Source organism: Mangifera indica, chromosome 16, assembly GCF_011075055.1.
Source record: "Mangifera indica cultivar Alphonso chromosome 16, CATAS_Mindica_2.1, whole genome shotgun sequence".
Lineage (NCBI taxonomy): Eukaryota > Viridiplantae > Streptophyta > Magnoliopsida > Sapindales > Anacardiaceae > Mangifera > Mangifera indica.
In genome coordinates this window covers 5,028,896-5,056,697 of record NC_058152.1, presented here as the reverse complement: position 1 = coordinate 5,056,697, position 27,802 = coordinate 5,028,896, and the positions used below count along the sequence as shown (strand labels likewise).

At 35.1% G+C, this 27,802-nt stretch overlaps 1 protein-coding gene across 1 annotated transcript; it reads right to left on the bottom strand.

Annotated features, from left to right (window-relative positions):
• LOC123199090 (kinesin-like protein KIN-14B) lies at positions 1–25,407 on the bottom strand. The gene is made up of 23 exons (XM_044613925.1): positions 24,921–25,407; positions 23,649–23,772; positions 23,212–23,298; positions 22,820–22,990; positions 22,568–22,674; positions 22,059–22,190; positions 21,753–21,931; positions 20,086–20,247; positions 19,548–19,639; positions 18,372–18,523; positions 17,592–17,765; positions 16,837–16,983; positions 15,698–15,898; positions 10,314–10,385; positions 10,166–10,221; positions 9,828–10,047; positions 8,901–9,092; positions 8,608–8,799; positions 8,072–8,422; positions 1,846–1,944; positions 1,502–1,642; positions 1,242–1,400; positions 1–681 (listed from the first exon to the last, which is right to left on the bottom strand). Exons 1-23 carry the CDS (start codon positions 25,158–25,160, stop codon positions 226–228), a joined length of 3,906 nt encoding a protein of 1,301 aa, XP_044469860.1. The 5' UTR covers positions 25,161–25,407; the 3' UTR covers positions 1–225.
• Positions 25,408–27,802: the final 2,395 nt, after the last annotated feature.

Genomic DNA, 27,802 nt, shown 5'->3' with positions numbered 1-27,802 from the left:
TTCGTACGAATGTAACACAGATTTACGATTAGTATCAACAATGATGAATGCGTGTAAAGATACAAAGAGGAATAATCGATTACAAGTTTGGTTTATAGAGCTCACTTTCCATGAATAAAAGGCACGACATATTACAATAACAAATACCTCCCAACCCCAAAGAAAATATAAACACAAACCCGGATACGACAAGGCAAACAATAATTACTAGACACCATTTAGTTTTCATGACTTCACGTCTTTTAGTACTCCTCCCTTTTCAAGCTCACCCACTAGATCCCTCAGTGCTGGAACCTTCATGGCCAATGTCCTGTAAAGTCTAGAATACCGAGCTCGGGTACCATCAGCTGTTCTTGCTAATGCGAGCAAGCTTAGTGCCTCTGGAAGTTGGGAGAATACTTGTTTCATATCCTCCAAGCTCATATTTTCCAGAATAGATGGTCTTGGTACAACTCTTACTATTTCACCGCCTTTTGGTTCCTGAATGTGGGAATCCGCTTTGATGACCAGCTCAGAATTTGAGTTTGCTCCACATTTTATAATAAATGGGTTTGTTGAACCTGTGTTGAACTGTAGTACGTTCCACTGTGCCACATCAGTTTCAGCACCAGACCCTATCTCTGCGGATGGTTTGGAAGCGTTGGATGCTTCAAGAACACTGTCATCTTCTTCAGGTATTGACTAAACCAATAAATAACATAACGGCAATTAGAAAGGGGAAAGTATATGAGCTTCAAACAAATAGAAATCCAAACAGAACCAGACACAAGGTAAATATAAAGAGAATTTCATCACTACTAAATTCACAAGCTACTAATGATGATGATGATGATTATAACAGATATAGTACACATGACCATGATTATCAGAACAGCAACCATCTACTTCAAATAAAACAATTTATCTCCACAAGGCAAATAAAGAGTTCAACTATTTTCAAGAAAAATCATAAATATTAGGTCATTTCATTATACCATCTTCAATATTCTCATTCTCTGCGCTTTTATGGTCACTTTAAACCTATGCCTTGAATATTAAAAGTTGAACTTAATTGAGACATTTAGGAAGGCCAATGATGTTCTAGGCTAATGGCAGGAGTAGTGAATCCTGGGATAGAGGGAGATCTTTAAGAGTTGAAGCCAACCATCATGGAGAGAGACACCCGTGCAAATCATCAACCTAATCAATCTATATGTTAAAGTTTAACCTTCAGATATTAGATGATAAAAGATTCAATGTACCTCAACCACACGACGAGTGTCAGCAATCTGCCTTTGAGCACAAGGATGGTCAATAGCAAGAAGAGAAGGCATCCGCTCTGCAAGTTCATCTAGAGATGAAAGCATCGCTTTCTTTTTACTTCTACTCAAGGTGCTTACCAAGGATTGTCTCATTATATCCTGAATATAATATATATATAAAGTTGCAAGTTTACTTTGACTGCTAGCACATTATAAACAAAATTAAAAAAGGGGAAAAAACAGTTTCAATAAGTAATAACCTTGAGTTGCTTCATTATAGCATCCAGAGAAATAAGAGATGCTAATCGTGCATCTTCGGCTGCAGTATTTGGACTCCGAACAGGTGAACCACCATCTTCCAACATTAGAAATGCTGTATCACTCCTCATTTGTTGCAAAATCTGTTCATATAAATACCTATTAGTGTGACCAAAATATGTTGAAGTATATCTAGGCTTGGGGATGTAAAATGAGGATAATAGAAGTAAACATACGATCACCGCAAAAAAGTATCTGATCAATTAATTTTCACGTACACTAATCAAATCCAAGAAAGAGAAACAGAGAATTGAGACAAATATGTTTTATATACAAATATGTGCACCTTTCTTCTTTTATGATCAACAGACTCAAGTGCGGATCGCAGCTTTGCCACTTGTGATCCATCTTCAGCTTCTTCTGAAGCCAAGGTCCCGGCAATATCCTGACAAAAGACTGAATATTAGCAAATAGTCCAATTATTCAATAAATTGTGAAGAACATCAAAGAATGCACAACTAGACTTGTTTAAGTATAAAAAAAGTTATTATTAGCCATTCTGATTTCTTAAGGTACTCATCAAGGACATCAAAAAAATGTCTTTTGGGCATTAACATGCAACTGAAAAGCAGCCATATGCCATGTTGAGTTGTATATGAGTAGAAACTAATAATTAGGGAGATTGTATCTTTGTAAACTAGGAAAATACATATAATCTTTCCAAAAGTAGGAGTTAGAATTTCATATAAATATTGATGTAAATTCATTCTTTTGATATATAGAAAAATATTCTCGAGGTTATTCACATGGTATCAGAGCTAATATTAGGCTTCTAAGAATTTTTTCGGTAATCTTGATTTGTTTTTTTTCGGTAATCTCGAAGTCCACATCATTTTCCAACGTTCTTCTCCGACCATCATGTTCCTGTCCTTTTTCCGGTGGCCCTGTCTACACTATTGTAATCGGAACAACTTCGCCAACAATCCCCTGAAAAGAAAACCTCCATTCGCCAACACGCGCCATCAGTCTTCTCAGTAGCCTCCATCGCTGATCTGCTTCTCCACCAAGCGTGTGTTGACACCGCCACTTCCAATCAACTCAGAAGACGCCGACGAGTCAATCTGTGGTGACTCCCTCGTCATCGATCACCGGAATCGTTTGCACGTGTCGATTGTTTTCGCCTTAGATCGCCATCTTCGATCTGCTTTTCCGGCGCACGTTAGTCTACATCGCTAGCATTGTTGAACTCAGAAGACTCCAACGAGTAATAACCTCATAATCTCATCTCCGTCCGTTGCCGTCATCGTTGTCAAAAAAATCAAACAGTGCCGAATTTGCTATTTCTTATTAATGGTCAGTGAAGGATCTTGTTATTATTACTACTGAAAAGTTATTAGGAAGTGTCAATTATACATCATGGGCTACATCTGTAGAATTATGGTTCACAGGACAAGGTTTAGAGGATCATTTGACCGTTAGAGTTACCGATTTAAAAAAAACTGATATTGATAAGGTTAGTTGGGTCAAAATTGATGTTTTATTGTGTAGTCTGTTACGACAATCTATTGATCCATCTCTCTATCCTATTTACGAGGCCTATAGAACATGTGTTGACATCTGGAATCAAGCCAAATTACTCTACACTAATGATATTCAAAGGTTATATTTGATCATCTCTAGTATGGTTAATCTAAAACAAGAAGATATGAGTATACCAGACTTCCTAGGGTTGATGTTATCTTTAAAGGTTAAATTTAATGTTATCCTGCCTGCTGGGAAGACTACAGCCAAGGATTTGGCACAACACGACAGGTTCTTTATAGCCCTGACTCTCATTGCAATCAATCCTGATCTTACTCTAGTTAGAGATCAAATCTTGGGTAGTGCAACTATTCCAACCTTAGATGATGTATTTGCTCATCTGCTTAGAGTTTCCTTTATCACAGGACCCTCAGTTACCAACTCTACTGCCCTAGTCTCTCAATCTCATAACCACTCTAGAGAGTCAAATGACCGCAGGAGTAGAGGCGGTCGTCCAAAATGCAATCACTGTAACAGATGGACACATACTCGAGCAAAATGTTATAAGCTACATGGGAGACCTACACACAATGTCAATGTTGCACAATCAATCCCTCAATCGGCTCCTATTGATCATCATCCATAAATTTTAGCAAGACAGTCTCAATCAATTCCCAGTCCGTTACTCTTACAGGAGTTGATTACGAAGAATACCTTTAGTACCAGGCAACAAAACACTCATCTCAATCCTCTATTGCTTCCTTCACACAGTTTGGTAACTTGATTGCTTGCGTATCACAGTTTTCCACTCTAAGACCTTGGATCCTAGATTCAGGTGTCTCAAATCATATTTATGGTAACTCTGTAGTTAAAACGGTAAGACATGCTAACCTGTTACCCACTTTCTCTTTAGATTTTGTCCTTTATCTTTCTAATTGCCCATTTAATCTCATTTCAATTAGTAAATTAACACGAGCCTTGAATTGTTCCATTACATTTACTAATGATGTCTTTGTTATACAGGATCGAAATTCGAGCAAGACAATTGGCACAGGACGTGAGTCACAAGGGCTTTATCACTTGTCGCTTCCTTCTTCCATTGTTTGCACTGCTATTGAGTCTTCAACTCTTCTCCACAATCGCTTAGGGCATCCTAGTTTATCCAAGCTTCAGAAGATGGTCCCTAGTTTATCCAGTTTGTTTTCTCTTAAGTGTGAATCCTGTCAACTTGGGAAGCAGTCTCGTAGTTCCTTCTCAAGGCGTGTCAATAATCGAGCTTCGTCTCCATTTGAGTTAGTTCACTTAGATGTGTGGGGTCCTTGTCAAGTCAAGTCTACTTTAAATTTTCAATATTTTGTGACATTCATTGATGATTATTTGCGTTGCATGTGGATATTTTTAATGAAAAGTCGATCTAAGTTATTTTCTCATTTTCAATCATTTTGTACCAAAGTTAAAACACAATTTAATTCCTTTATACACACATTACGTAGTGATAATGCGAGTGAATATTTTTCCATTTCTTTCACAAATTTCATGTCTTCACAAGAGATTCTTCATTAGTCTTCTTGTGCTTATACCCCACAACAAAATGGGGTTGTTGAGGGCAAAAATAGACACCTTATTGAAACAGCTCGTACATTATTATTACATTCACATGCTCCTATACATTTTTGGGCTAATACAGTTCTCACTGCTTGTTATCTTATTAATCGAATGCCCTCATCAGTATTGCAAAATCAGATTCCTTATTCAATTCTCTTCCCTACTGGTTCTTTATACACTATTCCTCCACCTGTCTTTGGTTGCACATGTTTTGTACATAACCTTTCTCTAGGTCTTGATGAATTATTTGCTCGGTCTATCAAATGTATATTTCTTAGTTACTCTCGTCTCCAGAAAGGTTACAAATGTTACCCTCCTACGACATGATGTTACTTTCTATCCACTAATGTTACTTTCTTCGAGTCCTCTCCTTACTTCTCTTCATCTGAAATCCAATCTTCTGTCACTGTGAGTCTTCCATTACCTACTTTTATTCCTACTTTCAATGTACGTCCTATAGTCGTCCCACAATCTACACTACAAAATCTGGAACCTGTTTCCTTGATCATTGACTCTCCTGCAGGTACTGATATCACTTCTATTGCTCTAACGGCTCCTATTGACTCACTTCCTGCTTCTGCATCTAGCCTAGCTGAGGTCCTATCTCTTGATGACCAATTTCCTATTGTCATCCATAAAGCTGTAAGATCCTCTCGTAACCCTAATCCTATTTATATTTTTCTTAGTTATCGTCGTCTATCCTTACCATATTATGTCTTTGTATCCTCTTTGTCCTTCATTTCAGTTCCTAAATCTGTTAGTGAGGCTCTTTCTAATCCAGGTTGGAGGCAAGCAATGGTGGATAAAATTGCTACGTTACATCATAATGGTACTTGGGAATTGGTTAAATTACCTCCAGGTCACTCCACTATTGGTTGTCGTTGGGTTTACACAGTCAAGACTGGTCCTCATGGTGCTATTGATTGTCTCAAGGCCCGATTGGTTGCTAAAAGTTATACTCAAGTCTATGGTTTGCATTATGGTGACACATTCTCTCCAGTGGCCAAAATGTCCTCCGTTCGGTTATTCTTATCTATGGCTACCATTCGTCATTGGCCCTTGTTTCAGTTAGACATTAAAAACGCCTTTCTTCATGGTGAGCTTCAAGAGGAGATATATATGGAGCAACCACCCGGTTTTGTTGCTCAGGGCGAGTCTGATTTGGTTTGTAAACTTCAACGCTCACTATACGGTCTAAAACAATCTCCACGTGCCTAGTTTAGACGTTTTAGTACAGTTATTCAAGAATTTGGTATGACTCAATATGAGTCGGATCATTCTGTATTTTACACACACGTCGCGAGGAAAGTACATTTATCTAGTTGTTTATGTTGACGACATTGTTATCACTGGTAATGATCAGGAGAGTATCAATCAATTAAAGCAACATCTATTTAAGCATTTCCAGACCAAGGACTTGGGAACACTTAAATACTTCTTGGGATAGAAGTTGCTTAGTCTAAGACAGGTATTATTATCTCTCAGAAGAAGTATGTCTTGGATATCTTGGAGGAGACAGGGATGTTGGATTGTAAACCCATTGATTCTCCTATAGACCTTATTACTAAACTTTTGTCAAGACCGGGGGAGCCACTTACAGACGTTGGGAAATATTGAAGGTTAGTAGGCAAACTCAACTATCTAACTATCACAAAACCAGATATTTTTTTTCTAGTTAGTGTTGTCAGTTAATTCCTCCAATCTTCGTGCAATTTACATTAGAATGCAATTATTCGGATCCTGAGGTATATTAAGAGAGCAATAGGAAAAGGATTACTCTATGAAGACAGAGGTCATACTCAGATTGTTGGATATTCTGATGCTGATTGGGTAGAATCTTCGTCTGATAGACACTCGACTTCAGGATATTGTCTTCTTGTTGGTAGTAACTTGGTTTCATGGAAAGGTAAAAAGCAAGATGTTGTGGCTAGATCTAGTGCAAAGGCAAAATATCGTGCTATGGCATCGGCTACTTGTGAGCTTGTATGGTTGAAAAAATTGATTCAAGAGTTAAAATTGATGAAGCTTCTTTGCGATAACCAGGCAGCATTTCATATTGCTTCTAATCCAGTATTCCATGAAAAAACGAAACATATAAAAATAGACTATCATTTCATTCAAGAAAAGATTCTATCAGGTTGTATCACTATCAATCATGTCAGCTCCAATGATCAACTTGTAGATATCCTTATTAAGTCTCTTAAAAGTCTTCATATTGAATTCATTTGTAACAAGCTTGGTGTATATGATTTGTATGCTCCAGCTTGAGAGGAAATGTTCAGTTGTATATGAATAGGAAACTAAGTAATTAGGGAGATTGTATCTTTGTAAACTAGGAAAATACATATAATCTACCCTAAAGTAGGATTTAAAATTTCATATAAATATTGATATAAATTCATTCTTTTGATATATGGAAAAATATTCTCAAGGTTATTCACATGCCATACCAGAGATACAACCTAAAGTAGTAAATTGATGCCATTCCAACAAGAGGTCAAATTACCCATGCCTGAAAATAAGACTATTGGCATTGTGTTACAGGATGTTGCACTCATGTTTTTCCCTTTCTCGTTTGACTTAATTGGTTAACGAAATTAACAAGCTAACTTCCAAATTAATTTTTTACACATTTTTTTGAAGTTCTAATACAATTAATTTTAGAAATTATAAGCAATTATACACGTTTTTCCACAGGCCCATATATGAGCCCATTAAACTTTTACATTTAAAATCTAAGCAGACATAATTCCACAATAGGTCCTATGCCATGCTGGCCCAACTTATACAACGCTCAAGCCATACTAGTGCCTACTCAGCTAAATTTACAACTCTGATTAGAATAGGAGTACTTGTACATATAGAAACTATAGATACAAACAAATGATACAAACTTGTGATATGATGTGATAGGAAACTATAACAAAATTAAATAAATTAACATATATGGTATGACTAACATGCAAAAGGATAATGTGCTATATATGAGTCTACATAGAGAGTATATTTGAAGCATCACTCTTAAAATGATGAAACTCAACTGCTGCCTAAATATAGTTGCATGTTAACAGAAAAATAAGACCCACAGCTCCAGTGTGACAACCATCACAGACAAAGACTATCATACAAAAAATTACCTTACTAAAAATCAAGCGGTAAACTACCAAACAAAATTCTGATACTGAAAACTTGCATCAATGGAAATTCATGCCAACAAACTGTTCTGCGGGAAGAGCTTTATCCAGGAATTGACTTGCCACAAAATATTGGTGTGCAAAAACATAGTCAATTTACTAAACAAAGAACACAGATCGATTTTCCTAAGCAATTTAAAATTATGAAGATAGTTTTCCAATCCACATTCCACATGTATTAACGGTAAGCTAATTTTTCATCAAGAGGAAGGTGCTCTCCAATAAAAGGTCCTAGCAATCCACATGTCATACCTTTAAGTGCTGCAACTGAGAATTATAGACCCGCTTTGCATACTCAGACAGAAGTTGGCCAAGTGCATCAGTATTTGGAGGCAGAGCAGCACCAAGACCCGCCATCCAACCATCCATAATCGCAGTTGAAAGAAGTTCTAACTGCCCAGTAGCTCCCCCGGATGTATCATCTCCTGTGACAGAAAGAAACTCAAAGTTTTCGGCAAGCCACGACCTAATTTGCCTCTGAAGCTCACCAGCTGGGGTATGGACAAAAAGAGCAGCAAGAACCTTATTTCCTATTGCAAAACTCTTGGCTTCCTCTTGTAATTCTCTTAGCTTTCCACCTGTAACTTGCTGCCTCCAAGTATCCTGCATATTTGATTACATACGAAAACCTTCAGTCCATTAGAACATGGAACATCTAAAGATAAAATCCAATAGAAATATTGACAAGGACTTGCAGATAGGCATTGATGCTAGCAAATTAACATAAGCCAAATTATAAATAATTTTAAAAAAATAAATAAAAAAGCAGAGGGGCACAAAAAAGCCACCTGATCAATTCCTCGCATTCTCAAAACAACTGAAGATAACTTGGACTTCTTTTCTGGCTTTATATTTACTTTGAAGCCTTGGATCTGCTCATCAACATAACGCACAGGAGATCTTCCAGGGCTGCTACTTCTACTGGAGCTTCTACTGCGTCCAGTATTAGCCTTTTCCAAAAAGCATTCAACAGGGGAAACCTCCAAATGGAAGAAAAACACACTGATCTCAATCAATCGCAAGTGATAGCATATAGTCAACAGAGGAAACCAAGTTATACAATAGAAACTTAAGTATGTACCTTGATGGACTGCAGTTCAGGTGATCTAGCAAGCAACGATCTTATATACAAAATTCTGACACGTGAAACAAGCATAGTGTCCATCACCCTCTTAGGTTCCATTTTACGGATAAAAGAGAATACGGCATCTCTAATTTCAGCAAGTATTTCATGCTCTCTCGAAGCTCCTGCTTTAATAACTGCTGCCAAAACCTGAAATAAATGGAACGTAATCGTGAAATGCTAACTCTTTTCTTCACACTTAACAGGAAAAATGTCCCAACACATCAGCAGACACAGAAAGAGCACGTTGTAACATTTTGAACCCAAATGCAGCAGATATGTTATCGCACACATTTGAAACCAATCTTACATATCACCACCTACTTCGACTTGGTAATTAGAAAGTAACTGCTACAAACAGGTTAAGGCATCGCCTTCTTCAAATCTTATTCATTTTTTTTTCCCCTAACAGAGGCATTTCCATTGTTTTCTGAAAAAAAAGTACAAGATTCATTTCTAAATATTGAATGTACAAAACTCAAAGATTATACGAAAAATTGCTTTCCCACTAATCTCTATCATATACAGACTCAGAAAAGTTAGAAAACTAGTTTGAAATACAGTACCAGACTAATTTCTAAATCTTGAACATATAAAAAACAATTTTCCACTTTCATTTTTCAAATATTTTCAAAGACATATTTTTTAATCAATATTGGACAGGCCTATCCAGTTTGAATATAATGAGCTTAAAAGCAACACTATGTAAGTCTAGTTATCTAGAATCTCATCCACAAGGGTAAATATTAGGACTGTTTTAACCTTTTCGACAAGCTTAAATAGAGAACATAAATGACATCATTGTAGACTTTCACTTGAACAACACAGATCATTATGTTACAGCATGATTCTTGTCTCCAATGGACATGCCAAGTATAAACGTACCAGCATCAGAAGCTTGTTTGCTCCATCTGAAATGGTGGCAAGGCTATCAAATTGTTCCGGGTCAAAGTCATTTAATGCAGTAGTAAGATATTCTCCGGCTGGCGTAGTTTTAACTTTCTCAGAAGTTGATTTAACCAAAGCCATTGTAGATTCAGTCTTCTCTGAAGATAATGGTGAAGAAACAGCATCCATGGAGCGTCCTTTATTGCTACTGTCATTGCTGTTCGATAACAATAACAGAGTTCAATAACCAGCTATAAAGGTACCAAGGAAAAGACAATATTAAAGTTCCAGAACAATCACAGTAACTTTTTTTTACAGTTGGCTAAAACACATACTGGGCCAAGTTCCGCGAGTGAACATTCACTAATCCTTTCGATAATGGACTTGATACCTGAAAAGAATGACATCAAAGTTAGAAAAATAGAATAACATTTACAAAAGAATAAAAGCACTTGTTACACTGAGTAAGTAAGAAAAAACTACCTGAGGTGAACCAACTACTGATGCTTTTTCTGTTAATCTATCAAACAATTTTTCATTTTCTTCATGCAACCTCTGCAGAAGCAACAAATCAAATATACCTATAAGGCAACCATCTTGAAAGCACAAATCCACTTAAATTTTGAAATGGATTAAAAAGATGATTCATAACAGACAATAGCACAAATTCCAAAGCATCACAATAAAACAATGACTTCAGAGATATAACCATTCTTCTAGAAGGTAATCAATTCCATCCAAACAATAATCAAAGGAAGATACTTAATTACAGCATTAAGTTCCATTCTGAAAGAAGGAAAGTATGTGTTAGAACTCATATTTACATTTCTCACAGGAAAAATAGGCAAAAGGAGAAGGGAAATTCAGTGACAAATGGCAGCCAAACATGGGAACAGATGGTTGATTCACAAATGACAGGACCACAACAGATGGCAAATCCTCAGGGAACAGGACCACAAACAGTAGGAAGTGCACGTGTCTTATTTGGAGAGGAATTGAAGGCTGGAGGGAAATAAAAAGGAGCCAAAAAGACTAGGAGGGGGGAGCTGGAAAATTGACAGAAGTTGAGAGAATTGAAGGAGAATGTTGGCCTCTCAAATGCTAAGCAAACCCCATGATTTTGTTGTTGGCTCTTTGTGCTTGGAACATTACACTAGCTGGATTTTGATTGTCTGGAATCTTTTGTAATTTTGTTTCAGTGTATTCAGACTGTTTTATTCAGATATCAATACAAAGCATTATTCCAGAATTTATATTGCACTGTTATATTGCTTGTTGTATTGTGTGGGTTTTGTGTGGAAAAGGATAGTTTGAGTTGTTGAAGGCAGCCATGAAGGTGACAAGGGCAGAAGCAGTGGTGTTGAATATCCAGTACCTGTCATTTTGGTATTAGAGCATGACGAGAATGGATGCTAGAGTCGACAAACTGGACAGTGAATTAAAGGTGGTAAAAGGAAGACTAGATCAACTTGACAGAAAGCTGGAGAGTGTCAATGTTCAATTAGAGAGCAGAGAGGAGATGGAAACGATGAGAGAATACCTGAGGGAGCGAAGGGAAATATTAACAAAAACATCGACAACTATGGAAAAGCTCTGATAGAGCCCCAAGCCTCACCATTGCACTCATCAGCGATCAGAGAAGTCACGCCTCCTCCACCAACCAAACTAGACGAGCAAGATGGAAGAGAGAATGGGGTGGACAAAGAAGGGGCAGTCAAAGAGAACCAGGAGGCCAAGGGACAAGGAGACACCCCTAAACGTCAGATAGAGTTGCCTATCTTCATCCAAGAAGATCCAACAGACTGGATTTTTTAAGTCGAGCGATACTTCTCGATCAAGAGGTTGTTGGAACAAGAGAAAATGACCATCGCTACTTTTTGTATGAAAAGGGTTACTTTAAATTTGTTGCAATGGAGAGAGATTTGGCAACCTTTCATCAATTAGATGGAACTCCAATAGAACCTCCTACAATGCTTCCGACCATCGCAAGATAGGTCTCCATATGAAGAACTCTTATCCCTTCAACAAAGTGATTTAGTCAGCGAATTCCAGTGTAGAATCAAGATGATTTCAACTCCATTTGGTGATGTGTTGGAAGAGATTCTCATGGATGCTTTTCTAAATGGCCTAAGGGTGGAGATACGAGTAGAGGTGAAGCTTTTCTTACCCCATTCACTGGAAGATGCAATGAAGAAGGCGTAGAGGATAAAGGAGAAAAATTGGGCAATTGACACCCAACCTAGAAACAAATCCGCCTGAGCATATCGAAAATTCTTAGTTGCAACCCAACCCAAATTTCTTTTAGCATCCCACACTTTGGACCGAGCCCAACAAGCACTCACCCAATCCACACTTACAATCAACCCAATGCACCCACCTCCTTACAATTTGGTCAGCCCAACCCGAACCCAAGTATCATACCCAAACCCTAATTAAACACAATATCAAAATTCTAGTTTGTCCAAACATGATTCCAACCCAGCCCACAACTTCAACGTAGCTAATCAATTTCAAACCAGCTTAGTAGCATCAACATCCATCTCCAGAAGGAACGAAAATCTCTGAAGACTCTTTGACAAGGTATATTGGTCTAAGTGGGAGAAGGGAATTTGTTTCCAATGTGATGAAAAATGCAGCCCAAACCATCGGTGCAAGTTCCATTTGGTGGCGGCAGAGAAGAGAACAATGAAGAAGTTGAGACGAGGGAGGACAGGTGGTACCTAAGGAAAAAGAGATGGAGATGTCATTGAACTCCAACTCTTTGGCCGAAATCAACACCCCCTAGACTAAGAAATTTTCCAACAAAATTCAAGGGAGAAAGGTGATTATTCTTTTGGATAGTGGAGTCACACATAATTTCATCTCAAGGAAGTTGGTAGATGAACTGAAATTGCCAAAGTTACCTACCCAGTTTGTTGTAACATTAGGGGGCAAGCAAAGAGTCAGGGGGACTAGTCAATGCGACGATGTCGAACTGCATTTTCAAGGTATTTCAATGATTCAAAAATTTTTTCCTTTTGAATTGGGAAGGCATTTTCAAGGTATTTCAATGATTCAAAATGTCATACTTAGTGTAGATTGGTTACGTAACTAGGGTGAAGTAAAAGTGAATTGGAAATTACATACTACAAAGTTCAACTAGGAAAAAAGCCAAGCAAAGTTGAAAGGGGATTTGTCGTTGTCGAGATTAGAATCATCTCTGAAGGCACTAGCCAAATTGGTGAAACTAGGGGGAAAGGGATATTAGATAGAATTTTAGGAGATAGGGCAGTGTGTAGAAGTGGACGAGGTCATGCAACCGAAGATGTCAAGGTTTTTAGAGGAATTCAAAGGGTTTTTCAAGGAACCCATGAGTCTCCCACCAAAAAGGGATCAAAACCATGCCATCAGATTAATAGTTGGGGCTCAACCGCTTAATATTTGAACCTATAAATACCCCTATTACCAAAAGTATGAGATAGAAAAGATATTGAAAGGGATATTGGTAGTCGAAATAATTAGACCAAGCATGAGCCCCTTTTTGAGTCTGGTGCTATTGGTTCGAAAAGACAAAGGATGGAGATTCTATGTAGATTATCAGACCTTGAATAAAATCACTATACCAGATAAATTTCCCATTCCAAATATAGATAAGTTGTTTGATGAACTTTTGGGGGCTGCCATATTCACCAATTGGACCTCAAATCGGGATATCATATTCAAGTAAAAGAGGAAGATGTGGAGAAAACATCCTATTGAACCCACAATGGCCATTACGAATTTTTGGTGATGTCATTTGGGCTTTCCAATGCCCCGAAGACTTTTCAAATCTTGATAAATGAGATATTAAAGCCATATTTGCACCGATTTGTATTGGTGTTTTTTTACGCAATAGGGGATACTCGAAGTTTTTTCAAACTAACAAAAGCGTAGTCTTCGTGTTATTTTGGGAAGGGATGAAGACGGATATCAAGAACTTTGTAACGGAGTGTGAAACATGCCAACGGGTTAAATATGAGGCCACATCACCTATGGGATGCCTACAACCCTTTCATATATCTTCAAAGGTTTGGAATAATATCTTATTAGATTTTATTGTAGGATTGTCGAAGGCAACAAGAGTAGACACTATTTTAGTGGCGGTAGACCTGCTAACAAATACCACTTTTAGACACTTTGGCATCCTTCTACAGCAAAAGATGTGGCTCAAATATTTGTTAAAGAAATGGTACCCTTAGACGGGTTCCCATACTCGATGGTTTGAACTCAGACTGGTTATTTTTCAGTCAATTTTGGGCTGAAATCTGTAAGACAATAGGCACAACATTTAAATTTAGTTTTGCTTACCATCCTCAAACCAATGGTCAAACAAAAAGGGTAAATAGGTGTATAAAAACCTACCTACGTTGCTTCTGTTTTAGGCAGCCACAAAAATGACCAAAATGTCTTGGGTAGGCTGAATATTGGTACAACACTACCTACCATAATTCAACGAGAATAACATTTTTGAGCGCTTTATATGGGAAAGACCCCCTACATTATTTCGGTTTGTAGAAGAGGCATATAAGGTAAAGGAGGTTAATGTAATAATCAATGAAAGAAATATAATTCTTGATGAGTTAAAAGAAAATTTCACCAAAGTCCAAAATAGAATGAAGAAATTCGCGGATAAAGGAAGAAGAGAGGTTCAATTTGAAGTGGAGGACTTTGTATTCTTCCAAATACAGCATTATTGCTTTCAATCGTTGACCACGTGACCAAATGAGAAGCTCAGCCCTTATTATTACAAGCCCTATGAGATTTTGGAGAAAGTCGGAAGGGTTGCTTACAAATAGTCTCTACCTCCCACAACAAGGATTCACCTCTTTTTCCATGTGTCTTGACTAAAAAGACAAGTAGATTCAACCTTTCAAAGTCAACCCTTACTGGATTGCCTAATTGAGGATGGGGAACTCGACATTCAACCATCAGAAATATTGGATCACCGATACTCCTCCATAGGTTAATTAGAATTTCTTGTGAGATGGAAGGGACTACCAGATTATGAAAACTCATGGGAGATATTCACAGCATGACAACTTTTGTTTCCTCATGCTCATCTTGAGGACAAGGTGCCTTTGGATGGGTGGAGAAATGTTAGAACTCATATTTACATTTCTCACAAGAAAACAAGGCAAACGGAGAAGGGAAACCTAGTGACAAATGGCAGCCAGAGAAGGGAACAAATGGCTGATTCACAAATGACAAGACCACAACAAATGGCAAATCCTAAAGGAGCAGGACCACAAACAGAAGGAAATGCACATGTCTTATTTGGAGAGGAATTGAAAGCTAGAGGGAAATTAAAGGAGCCCAAAAGGCAAGGAGGGGGCCTTGGAAAATTGACAGAAGTTGAGAGAATTGAATGAGAGTGTTTTAGAACGTCAAGCAAACCCCATGATTTTGTTGTTGGCTCTTTGTGTTTGGAACATTACACTAGCTGGATTTTGATTGTCTGGAACATTTTGTAATTTTTCTTCAGTGTATTCAGATTTTTTATTCAAATATCAATCGAAAGCATTATTCCAGAATTTATGTTGCACTGGTATATTGCTTCTTGTTGTATTGTGTGGGTTTTGTGTGGAAAAGGGGAGTTTGAGTTGTATAAAGCAGCCGTGAAAGTGAAGAGAGCAGAAGGCAGTGGTGTTGAATATCTAGGTACCTATCAGTATGCCTTCTTGATTTTTTAGAGGTCCATTGGCCTAATTTTAATTCATAAGAACTTACATGGGACCAGTAACAAGTGTGCCAGAGATAAGACATTCAAGTTGACAACACAGAAAAAGGTCAAAGTTGTAGATTCCTACAATTTAATCACTTAAAAAACCATAAAATGAAGTGTGTCAAACCTCAATGAGAGCATCACGTTTTTTAAGTTCTTCCTCCAGTTTTTTGGTTACTGCTGAAGAATCCATGCCATCCTCAGTTGCCTTGGATATTGATGACACAGCAGGTCCAGGTGCTGACCCAGGTGCTGACCCAGGTGTTAACCCTACTTCTCTCGAATGAAGTGCTTCATTGAGTTGAGATTCAATCTTTTTAATCTTGGCCTGGATGAGAGATTAAAAACAGGAGAATCAATATTATCATTCAAAAATATAATAGAAATTATATAATGAGGATAAACAGAAACATTTAGTTAATTTTTTCATAGAGATGACCTTAATACAAACTTGAACTTTTTCTCACTGGAAGTCGGATTAGATAAATAAAACACAAAAACTGGCAACATTATAATAAATAAAACACAAAAATAATAATCATGATACAACAATAAAAAATAAGAATGATGTCAAGTTCACAACAACAAATCTTACAAAAAACTATGTCATACAGTTCCTGTCTCTACTTGTGACAGAAATGTAGGTTTTGCCATAATGGCTCTGGGTTACATACATGTGAGGTGACAAAATACTCTATGAGATTTACTTATGCAAAGACTATACTGGTCCCAAGGACTAGGACCAGTTGAGCAATTTGAAAGAAATAGATTAAGGAAATCCCATAAGAAGAAATTTCACAGCCCAGAGCTGTTTCTTCAATATAATGAAAGTAGAGAGCTCAAACTACAATTAGTGAAGAAAATGTCACAATAAATATTTGCATGGACATAAATGTCTTTGACATTGCTATAAATCCCTCCCTCAGGCCTGGGAAAAAGCTATGTATCAATAATAGAAAACACAGGAGCGTGCATAAATCCGGCACCATCAGCTTTGACTTTGGGGTGAATTTCCATCACCCTGGTATTTGCTCCTATACCTTGAGCATGACTCTATAAGGTAGCCCATCACCCTATAATCAGGGCAGTGTATGTACCATTTATATCTAGGAAAAAAAATCCACTTGATTGTCATCAAAATTGTAGAAAATAAACAAAGAAACCGTGGCAAGGCCCAAAAAATTAAAAATATGCAAGGCATTGAACAAGAACCTTTTTATTGTAAACATATAAATGGATGGACAAATAAAGCCATTGAGGACCAACCTGCAATGTCTGAATTGTGTAATCTCTTTCCTGAATCTGCATCTTCTGTTCCTGTTCCAACTGCAACAGGCGAGCCACCTGATTTCTGAGCTGAGCGTTTTGTTCCTTCTCTATCTTATGCTTTTCGGAAAGCATATAATTCTCAGACTGCATCAAACAAAATTAATTAAAAAAAGATTAGCGATATAAATTTACCTGAAGTGGCAATACCTATTTTTTTACAGGAAATGCACAAGTACAAATGCAACTGTACACACCCACTACCACAAAATAGAGCAAACCAGTAAAAGTATAGTCTCTCACAAGTCAGAAAACAACAGAGTAGGAAGCCCAATCAATTTAACTAAATGGATGAAGTTTAAATATGAACTTAAATTGCTAATCAATGGCACAGAAAACTTTGTGGACAAAAAGAGAAGGACCAACATTACATCATTACTTAAGATTACATGTGTAACACTAAGAAACAAAAAATAAACCCATGCATTCTTATGACACTTGATGGAGAATATTAGTTAAGCCATCGTTTTGTGCAGAAAGAAGGAAAAGATTTGACTATACAATATACTCTAGTAGAATACAAATAATTTGTATGGACCGTGTAGATCTTCTAAATACTAAAACTCTATGTAAAACCAAAATTAAAAATAAAAAAAGGAAGAAAACGCAAGGAATGTAATGAAAAGCAATTCCAGGGTGCCAAGTAATATTTAACTCAATTGGAAAACTATACCAAACTCATGAAGTTACAAAACCTTTAAATCTGACTGTAGTGTAAATGACACTTTCCATGCTTTCTGAACTTCATTGTAGAGTAAGATACACTGATCATTTGCTTCTTTAAGTGACTGTCTTAGCCCCACAATCTCTTGTTTATGATCTTGGATTTCCTTTTCCCTTTCATACAACTCTTTACGAGTATCATTTGCCTAGAAGAATCATCACACATAATAAGAAAAGTAACTTTGGGCAGTACATCTGTGTGTTACTAAAACATAGACTTGATATGCATGGAGAACACAATTTCCTTGCCAGTTATTGTGTCATAAAAGCAGCATACTTGTAAATTCAAATATTATTGGAATGCTTATCGAACATTCTTTTCATTGTTCATTGAAATAATTCTGCATCTGGAGAGAGAAAGTCCTGGCCTCGAGGAGACATCTGATTGTGGCTGCTATTTAGGTTATTTAAAATGAAAGCAATAAGAAGAGCTTTAAAGACCAGTGAATGAGAGGATGCAGGTAAGCTATTGGATATTCATCCATTTCATGTTCTCCTCCATTCAGGCTTCAGTCCCAAAACATTACAGTTCAATTGTAATGTCTGTCTTGCTTATAATAATTTTTTCTAGATATTAACAGTAGTAATCAGATAAGAATACTCCCAACCCCACACCATTCATATTGAGGTAATATCCTACTAAAAGACACATTTTGTTCATTAAATATATGTTTTCTTATAACAAAAATGCAGCATACATTGAATGAAACGATTCATTATGACATAGATAAAAGCAAAAGTAGGAAACTTACAACATCTCTCCATTTCTTAATTGTATCTCGATTTCCAAGACTTAGCACAGCATTCCGAGCTCTGGCAGAGAAATTGAGAGATGCTAGTGTCTCAGACAAATTCACAGAATTAGGGCATACATTAACTATCATTAAAGTTTTTGAATTTCCACCTGCAGAAATACAAAAATAAGAAGAAATAATTAAACACTTTGTCAATAGATATCTATCAGAAAAAATATCTTCAGAAAAATGAGGAAAGCAAATAATTCTGTACACAAGGAAACATTCACTACCAGACAACCGCCAGGAAACATTGTGAAAGCAGTTACTCTAACCAAGAATGATCACCCAAAAGTAAAAATAAAAGCAATCACTTAATAGAGCTCTGAGTTCCAAAATAATGCATCAAACTATTTTTAGCGATTTAGCATTAAATTGCTAACATTGTTCTCAACAGATCACATTCTCTCTCAAAAAACAGACATATATTGAATCATTTATGATGTAGAATTGCAAAACAAAACAAATATGGCATTTTCTACAAAGTTGCCAACTTTCCAAAATGAATAAAGCAATAACAGGATTTTACAAAGCATGCAATCCAACTCTATGAGCAAACTTAAAACCAAACCACTCCTTCCAAGTTTTTTTTTTTCCAGGTACTGCTTGAACATGTTATTTTCTATGCTTCTAAGCTTGTTAGATGATATGAAATCTTTACAATTAAGCAAGAGTAATTTAAACAATAAAATTACTGGCCATCAATCTATGGAAGATTATGATGAAAAGCATTAAAAGAGTATGTACAGGTCAACATTGTTTCCTGAGCATGACTAAAGGGGAGTTAAACTAAGACCCAGGAGCTTGAAGAGACATTTTTGGCATCTTTTAGAAGGACGAGATGGAACTAACTTCATTAATTGACCAAATTTTGGGAAATTTTATCTGTCAACTTTTATTTGGTAGATGAGAGTTGAAGGGAGGCACTTTTCTTCAATTGTCAATTGTTACCACGGCCACAGAAATGGGCCCCAAAATAGTTCAAGAACCCAAGTGACAAGGGACAAAACATGGAGCAATAGAAGGATTTGACAGCATTAAGAAACAATGACAAATGTACTTTTATTACAACTTTGCACAATAATATATCTTCAGTGCCACCTATACTTATGAGCACAAGGAGAAATTTGGTACCTAAAGAGTCTGCAAGTACTTTGGTAAGCATTGAATTTTCGTAAGGAACAATATCCTTTCTTGAGCTCAAGGATGACAAAACATCTCCCAGCCTACAAAATCAACAGACAATCAAATGAGAAATCGCATAGCAACAAGAGAGACTTCAGAAAACATGAAAGTGTAGCATGCTAATCTTACTACCATGATAATTCAAGCTAAAAAGCAAATTAAGATACATTCTGGCTTCCCACTAACCAAGCCTAGGAAATGAGCTAACAAATTGTCATGTTTAATTAATTAGAAAAAGCACACAACCTTGAATTGCAACTCTTACAATTGGGACCCTGTGTACTTTCTTTTTCTTATCTAGAAGGAAACCACAAATTGTAGCAACAAAACAAAGGGAAGCAGCTCTAAAAATTCCTATCTTCGTAAGTATTCCAACATGACACTTCATGCACAAGCAGCAACCATGAGTGGCAATTTTGTTGCTACTAGTGCAGTACAATTAATTAAATAATTCAATGGAGAAGCAGGAGAGGTTAACAAAGCATACGCTGAAAGTGATTTCATGACATGCAGCAAATCAGTTACACGCTCCCCACTATCATCTTCTGTTATCAGACCTTCACTTCCAGCCAAGTCAACAAGAGAAAGCTTACTATATGTGCTTTCTCCAGTGATCAAATTGTTATAATATATGTGTATCATGATAATCCTGCCAAAACAAGACACAGAATCCATACAATTGAATTAGAGAGCAGCACTACCTATCAGAGCAATCAGCATGCCAACATGACACATACACTGCAACAATTAGCATTAAAATTTCAATTGCTTCTTAGAAATTGCACAAACATTGAAAGAGTGTTGAAGAATGTCAGGAAGCAACCATCTCTACTTGCACATTGTATTAGTTTGCTCTCTTTTCTTATCAAACCTCTCAAAAAGTGAACAAGCTTCTGTGAACATCTGAAGAACAGTCAGAAAGAAATCCTCTTATCTTGCTCATTTCTTTTTTTTTTAAAATAGTAAACATTAGTATATTGATGTATAAAAAAAGAGATACAAAGGTGGACCAAGTGTCCACTGTATGAGAGTAAGAGCTTTAAAAAAATTAAAAAATAATTGAAGCCTATTTTCTAGCTGATTCCTTAAATTTAAAGCTGTTAATCACTGATAATGAAATCTACAGAAAAGCCCTTTTCCTGAGAGTAATAAATCAGCCCATTAAAAAATAATTATACCTCTAAAACCCCATCCAACAGGTCAAGTAAATTTAGCAAATTTGGAGAGAAATCTTTGAGTAACTCCTTTAAAGTAAATATACCCCTAACAATGCATAGAGTTAAATCTAAATTTAGCAAGTCCTTCGCTATAATATTGGCTTGGAATATTGAAATCTATGCATACCATTAAAGTAACATGAGTATTCTATCATGCTCAATACATTCAATCAATAATGGCCTCTCAACCTTAAAGACTATTGAAACATGTTCAATACAAAACTCAAGAAAACTTATATAAGTTGGAGAGATAATTGCATAGAAAAGAGCAAGCTTTCTACAGTACATGCATACAAGTATGCTCAAGACATGCCAAAGATGAAAAACTAGCCAATGATACAGGGCATGATTTAAGATCCTATCAACAAAGAAACAAATATCTACTTAGTCTTCATGCAATAAACCCTATTCCACATACAGTATTATTTCAAACATTGTTCTATCAAATTTACAGGCAAATGCTACTTATATGGCACCATTACCAGTTCAAACAATTCATTTCATGAGCTTTTTATTCAACTTGTCATATGATTAACAAATGATCTACTAGACATGCCCAATCAGTCAATCAAATAAAGAAAAAATCAATTAAGTAAAACCAGATTGTTCACTACATTTAGTCAAGTTCATAACGGCTACTAAGATTGGATTTTTTGCAAATCAGTTGATATCAAAAAGTTTCCACAAATTAAACTTAGTACTCTTTGACATCAATGTGTCAGGACCTTGATTAAAGTCACTATTATAGGGCATATTTGTACTTTAATATAAACTTTGATTTAGACCAAGGCATGGTCAAACTCTCTCTCTTGGCAAGAAAGCATGTTATAGAAGTAGAAAGGAGATCATTAAATGTTCAAGGGGAAAGAAAAAGAGAGTGAAAAAGAAAGTAAAATAATAAACTGGAAACTTGAATAATACATCATAGACAACATACAAATGGGAAACATTGAACTTCAAAACATCATTTCCCCGGCTTTGAAATGCAGATTTCAAAACTTTAGAGAACTCCAATGGATTATCAACTTTTTCCTGTACAACTTTTATAAAAGATTCTGCGGTTCCTAAGCGAATCATGGCTAAACTGCCTCCTGATTCTGAGAGCAAATCTCTTATCTACAGGAACAAGAAATGGGTCTGAATCAGAAATTTTTTATGACACTATAAATAAAAACCAGAAGATAATAAAGATAAATGATGGACAGTAAGTGCAATGATTGGTTAGTGATCAAGGTGAATAAACCTGTTCATTGTAGAGCTCAAACACTGTAACAGAGAATTTGTATCGAGAAGTTGAAGTTGAATCCAAGTTAGATAAATCAAACAATTCCTCAAAACAGCGAGAATACAGACCACGATCATGGCTTGATCCTTCCTGTGCAAATCAGAAACATGTCAGCAAAGCAAGAGACATCACAAAAGAAGCCCAGCAAAGACTTAAAGCACTAACAGCCAGTTCAACCAGCATGATCACATCAAAGTAAACCAATAGTCGATTAATTCCAAAAGAAAGAGAACAGGAAAATAACAAAAAAAGACAGAAATACATTTTATGCAAAAAGAGTTGTAGATAGTTCATGAAAAAAGCGACAATAAAGCTAGTTTAATCAATAGCTAAGCCAGCTTTTACACGTATATTGCTTATACTGAGCAATGAAAAAAATTGAAGAGTGTGCTTTGGCAAATTTTCCAATGTAGGAACCCAAGGGGAGGAGAGGGAGGGAGGGAGAGAGAGAGAGAGAGAGAAAGCACCATTGTGTGTGTCTTTCCTGAGTGAGTTTGCCCATAAGCAAATATAGAAACATTATACCCATCCAAAGCTGATTGCACCAGTGGCTGCACATCACTGAACAGCTCAGCTGCACAGAAATACCTCAATAAGACTATTTCTTAAGGCATTTTAATAGTCTAATATTTGAGTCATGCATGGCTTGGGAAGAATTGCGAAAAAAAAATCACTTACAAAATGATTGACAAAGATGGTTAAAGAAAATTTAATGTCACCTTGTCCAACGTGGGGTCCATAAACTCGGTCAAATTCAAAATCCTTCTTGGGGTTGGAAATGGAATCATCACCAGTATTGACACGAATAGTGCAATCATCAGGAAATTCAATAACTGAATGACCTTCATCTTCAAATAATGGTCTTGTACGGCAAAATACCTTTATGTTTCCTGAAATAAACAATCTAGTTTTTCAAACAGGATAAAGGCAAAAACAAAAACCTTGGAGAAACCTATATTAGAATAAATAGAGAAAATATTGCAAGAATGAAAAAATGTGTGCATGGAGTATGTGTAAATCTCTGCATGTATGTGTCTGTGGGATGCAGAGAGAGAAAAAGACAATCAGAGAGTTAGAATGAGAGAGAGATGGTAAATCAGAATAAGAGTACCTTTGGACGTCAACAAGTCATTGAACAATCTTTTCTTTTCATTGATCAGTGGAGATATTCTAGCTTCAGTTTCAATGGCAACTTGATCTGAAATTTACATTTAAGTAAAAAATTTAAACAAATAGCAGAAGCCAACAACAATACAAGCTACAGAAGATGTAGAAAAGATAGTGCAGGGAGTGACAATTATAGAAACAAAATCATTGCATGTGTTCATGAGTTTATTATTTCGGTATGGAAAAATGTATGTCCACCATAACTGCTCTATTGCACTTCACGGATACGGTGTCCAATATCCATTTCAAATATATTATCCTATAGAATGAACTTAGAGATATCTCTCATTCAAATCACTATCTCAAATCAAATATAATCCTTAATTTTGGGGAAAATTTCAAGATTTTACTGTGCACAATAAGTGTGACTTGGTTATATACCTAGCTTACAGGTTTTCTCAGCAAGAACACCAAGATAACGTGTAACTCGATCAAGCTTTGCATTAGAGTACTCCTGCAGATCACTTGCTTCTTGTCTCAATGCCAAGTAATCCTCTTTTGCCACCTGTCAAAATAATGGGAAACAAGTATAGCAAAATTATGAAGAAACAGCATCATACCATAGTCAAATCAACCATATGAACCAATGCAATCTTACAGAAAAGAACAAAATAATTATAAGCTCAAAGAATGTCCCCAAGAGGATATTGGCAACTCTTGATCTACCTTGATAACAAACCTACAATACATCATCAAGCATATGTTGTAATTTTAGCAATCAGCAAAGGGTGAACAACTTGCCCCAGCTCACTATGTGTGGAAAGGTTTAAATCTATAGGTACCTCGATATTTTACTCAGATTTTCTTTTTTTTTTTCTTTTTCTTTCTTTTTCAATTCCAATTTTCAAAAATATGATAACTCATTCTGCATTTACAAATAGATTTGCATATAGTATACCTTGTGTAAATTATAGCTTAAAAGGTTATTAAGAGAACTCATCCTGATATTACAGAATCTTGGAATATTAAACAGTTGTAAAAAAGAATGAACTTCTTAAGATTTGCACTAATTTGAGACAACTTTTCAATCATCAGTTGGTAACCGCTGGTAGTTTTCAGCATGTCTCAATATAGTTAACCAGAGTTCATTGTCAAACTTGTACAGACTGCTTTCCCACTAAATGCCCACCAAAGAGAAAAGCTTGTCTTTCCCACCCAATTAGAAGCCCACTCAAATCCCCTAATTTCAAATGTTTCAATTGCACTAACGTGCATTAAACAAACGCAGGGCAAAGTTCCTAAAAGAATTAAGGTCATACCTTGTTGTTTCACTAAAAATCCTCAAGGTGCTCAACTTATCCACTTACTAACAACTCCTGCATAAATTTAGATACACCCTTCTAACTCAAAAGTTTCGAAAGTCAACATTTGCAGACTCATGATACACTCCATGTCTCAAATGCCAACAAAACCAAACAATCTATCCGTACCAAACCAAAGACTTCCAGCCCTCCACCCAACCAAAAGTATAATCCTAAACTCCAATTAAATTTAATTAAATACATTAAATAGCATTTACCTATTTCCTGAGTAAATTCCTTTCGAAACATAATTGCTACACTCAAACTCACTACTGACAACACACATTGAAGTTAACACCATCAAATCAAACCATCAGCCAACAAATTCAAACAATAATTATAAATAGATTACCTTAACTTTATCCTTCAATCGCTGAAGTTTAGTAGCAAGCGCCTGCTTCGACATCTCCGGAGAATGCGGCGAAACCGACGTGGCAGATATCGAGTAGCGTCGAACCAGCGGTGCAACAGCTGGCCGTTGGTCCTCGAGGTGGTCTAACGGCGACGTCGAAGATGGCGACGACGAAGATGGCGTCTTTCTTGGCTCGAAACCACTGACATCCCAGTTCCACCTGCTCTTGTTCTCCGCCATTACAAAACCGAAACCCTATCTCACTCTCAGCCAAATTTCAGAGCTAAAATTCCAAACGACACTCTCTAGAGATCGTCATCTAATCTTTTTGCTTTGCTTTTATTTTTGCTTTGGCTCTGTAATGCAATAAAACGAAGGGTGGAGACTGGAGAGAGCGAGGACTACAACGACGTCGTATTGGTGATGGCGGATTGATGTAGGGACACGCAACGGCTGTTTGGGACACAAGTAATTTGTGCTTAGTATCACTCAACGATTCGCTTTCTGTGAATGAGGTTCTTACTAACATTTGTTTTTCTTTAGAAAAGGAAGCACGCGTCATGCGATAGTGAGTGTGCGGATGTGGGAGATGGTTTGTTTGATGAGTGGGCAATGGGATAGTGTCGTGTTGGCACGTACGGATTGGATCATGGACTTTTGGAGAATAAAACTGCACCCATCAGATTATACCCTTGAAATAACTTTGATACCCGCCTCATTTATTCAAATCTAACTATTCGGGCCATTGAAGTTTGGTTAGATCCACTGAGTGAGTCTTTTAAAAAGCGTGTCAATTTTTGTAATATTACCAATGAAGTACAATAATAAGTTAATACTGTATAAGATTTGATTTGATATAATTTAAAAGTTTTTTTAAATTAAATTAAAAAAATTATTTGAAAATTTTTTAATTTAAATCAAACTATTTTAAATTTTAAATCAAATCAAATTAAACTAAAAAAATATAATTTAGATTACAGTTTAAACTTATCATTTCTAAATATATATATAATTTAATAAAATTAATCGAATTATAATTTTTTATAATATAATATATATATATATAAATAAATATGAAGGCAGTGTTTGGTTAAAATAATTTTTTTACCTTGATAATATATATTTTATTATTTTTATTATTTTATTTAGTTTATAAAATAATAAAATATTTTAGTAATTTTTTATTACTAATGTTAATGTGTTATATAATATAATTATCATATTTACCTTATATATTAAAATATTATTAAGATAATATTAAATTTGTTACTATTTTATCCTTATTTATTATTTTTTTGGACAAAAATACTCTTAAGTTTTAGTTAAAATAATAAATAATATGATAAATATTTTTTATCCATTAATTTTTCATATAATAGATAAAATAATATATTAGTATTCTTTTATTACTCGTAATTAAATACAATAATTATTTATACACACCAATTTTATCTAATATAACCAAATATAGTAATAAATTTATATCCAATAATTTTTCAAGTAATCTATCTTTTCAGTAATTTTTCAATTTCAATAAGAAAATTAATTGAATTATCGTTTTTTAAAATATAATATAAATTTATAAAATAAATATGAAATATATATATGCAATATACATGTAAAGAAAATAACAAAATAAATATGGAAAAAACAAATTGTATACCTAATTGTTTATTAAAAAATTTTATTAAATATTTTTTTTAAATACGATTTATAATTTAGTTCAATTTGCAAATCGTATAAACCATAATCTAAATTAAAAAAATAGTTCAAAAATTTTTTAACCCAAACTAAACTATAATTTTTAAATAGTTTGATTTGATTTTATAATTTAAACTAAATTATACATATCAGATAATCGGCCTTTTAGATTTCAATTATACTCGCTAAGGTGCTTTACAATTTCTTATGATTTGTGTGGTTTTCAATCACACCATAAATAATCCCCATTGTTTAAAGCAAACCATAAAGTCAATTATTGATTACCCTAATAAAAAAACAAAAATACTTGATTGGCCCATCATAATGGCCATGTTTATAATAAATATATTTATATTTTTCCTTTTCACTATGAAATTTTAGTTGATTGCAGAAGGCTAAATATTGCTTCAAAGCTAAACCAGTTAGGTATTTTTGAAGCATGAATGTATTGGATTGCCATGGCAAAATTATTTTGTCGTTAATTTTGCATTTGAGTTGGTAGTACTTATGACCAACATATACATATAAGCAACCCCACCAACCAGCCCACTTATATTTGTAGACAAATTAAATTATTACAACAATCGGTAAGCAACTAAGATCTCAATATTGCCGAGGGTAAGAATATATATAATTTAATTTAAATTATAAAATCTAATTGAATTTATTAAAAATTACATTTTGATTTATAAAATAGTTTAGTTTTAATTAATAAATTTTTAAAAAATAGTTTTCAGTCTAGGTTGTAGTTTAGGCAAATTTTAAACCAAAATAAACCTTGAACCATATTTTTTAAAAATATATAAATATATATAACTATATTTGACAAAATTTTTTAATAAACAATTTGATATACAACCTTTTTTTTATATTTATTTTGTCATTTTATTTCCATATATATTGCATATATCATATTTATTTTATATGTTTATACTATATTTTAGGAAATCATATTTTAATTAATCTTATCAAATAATATATATTTAAAAATAAATTATTTTAATAGGTTCAAATTGTATTATTTTAGTTTTAATTTGATTTGGTTTAAAAATTCTTTAAACTTTTTTTTAATTTAATTTGAAAAAAACTCTTAAAACTTATGCTACAACTAGATCTTTAAGAACAAGAACTTCAAAAAAAAAAAAAAAAAACAGAAACAAAACCAATGATGAAATCTGGCA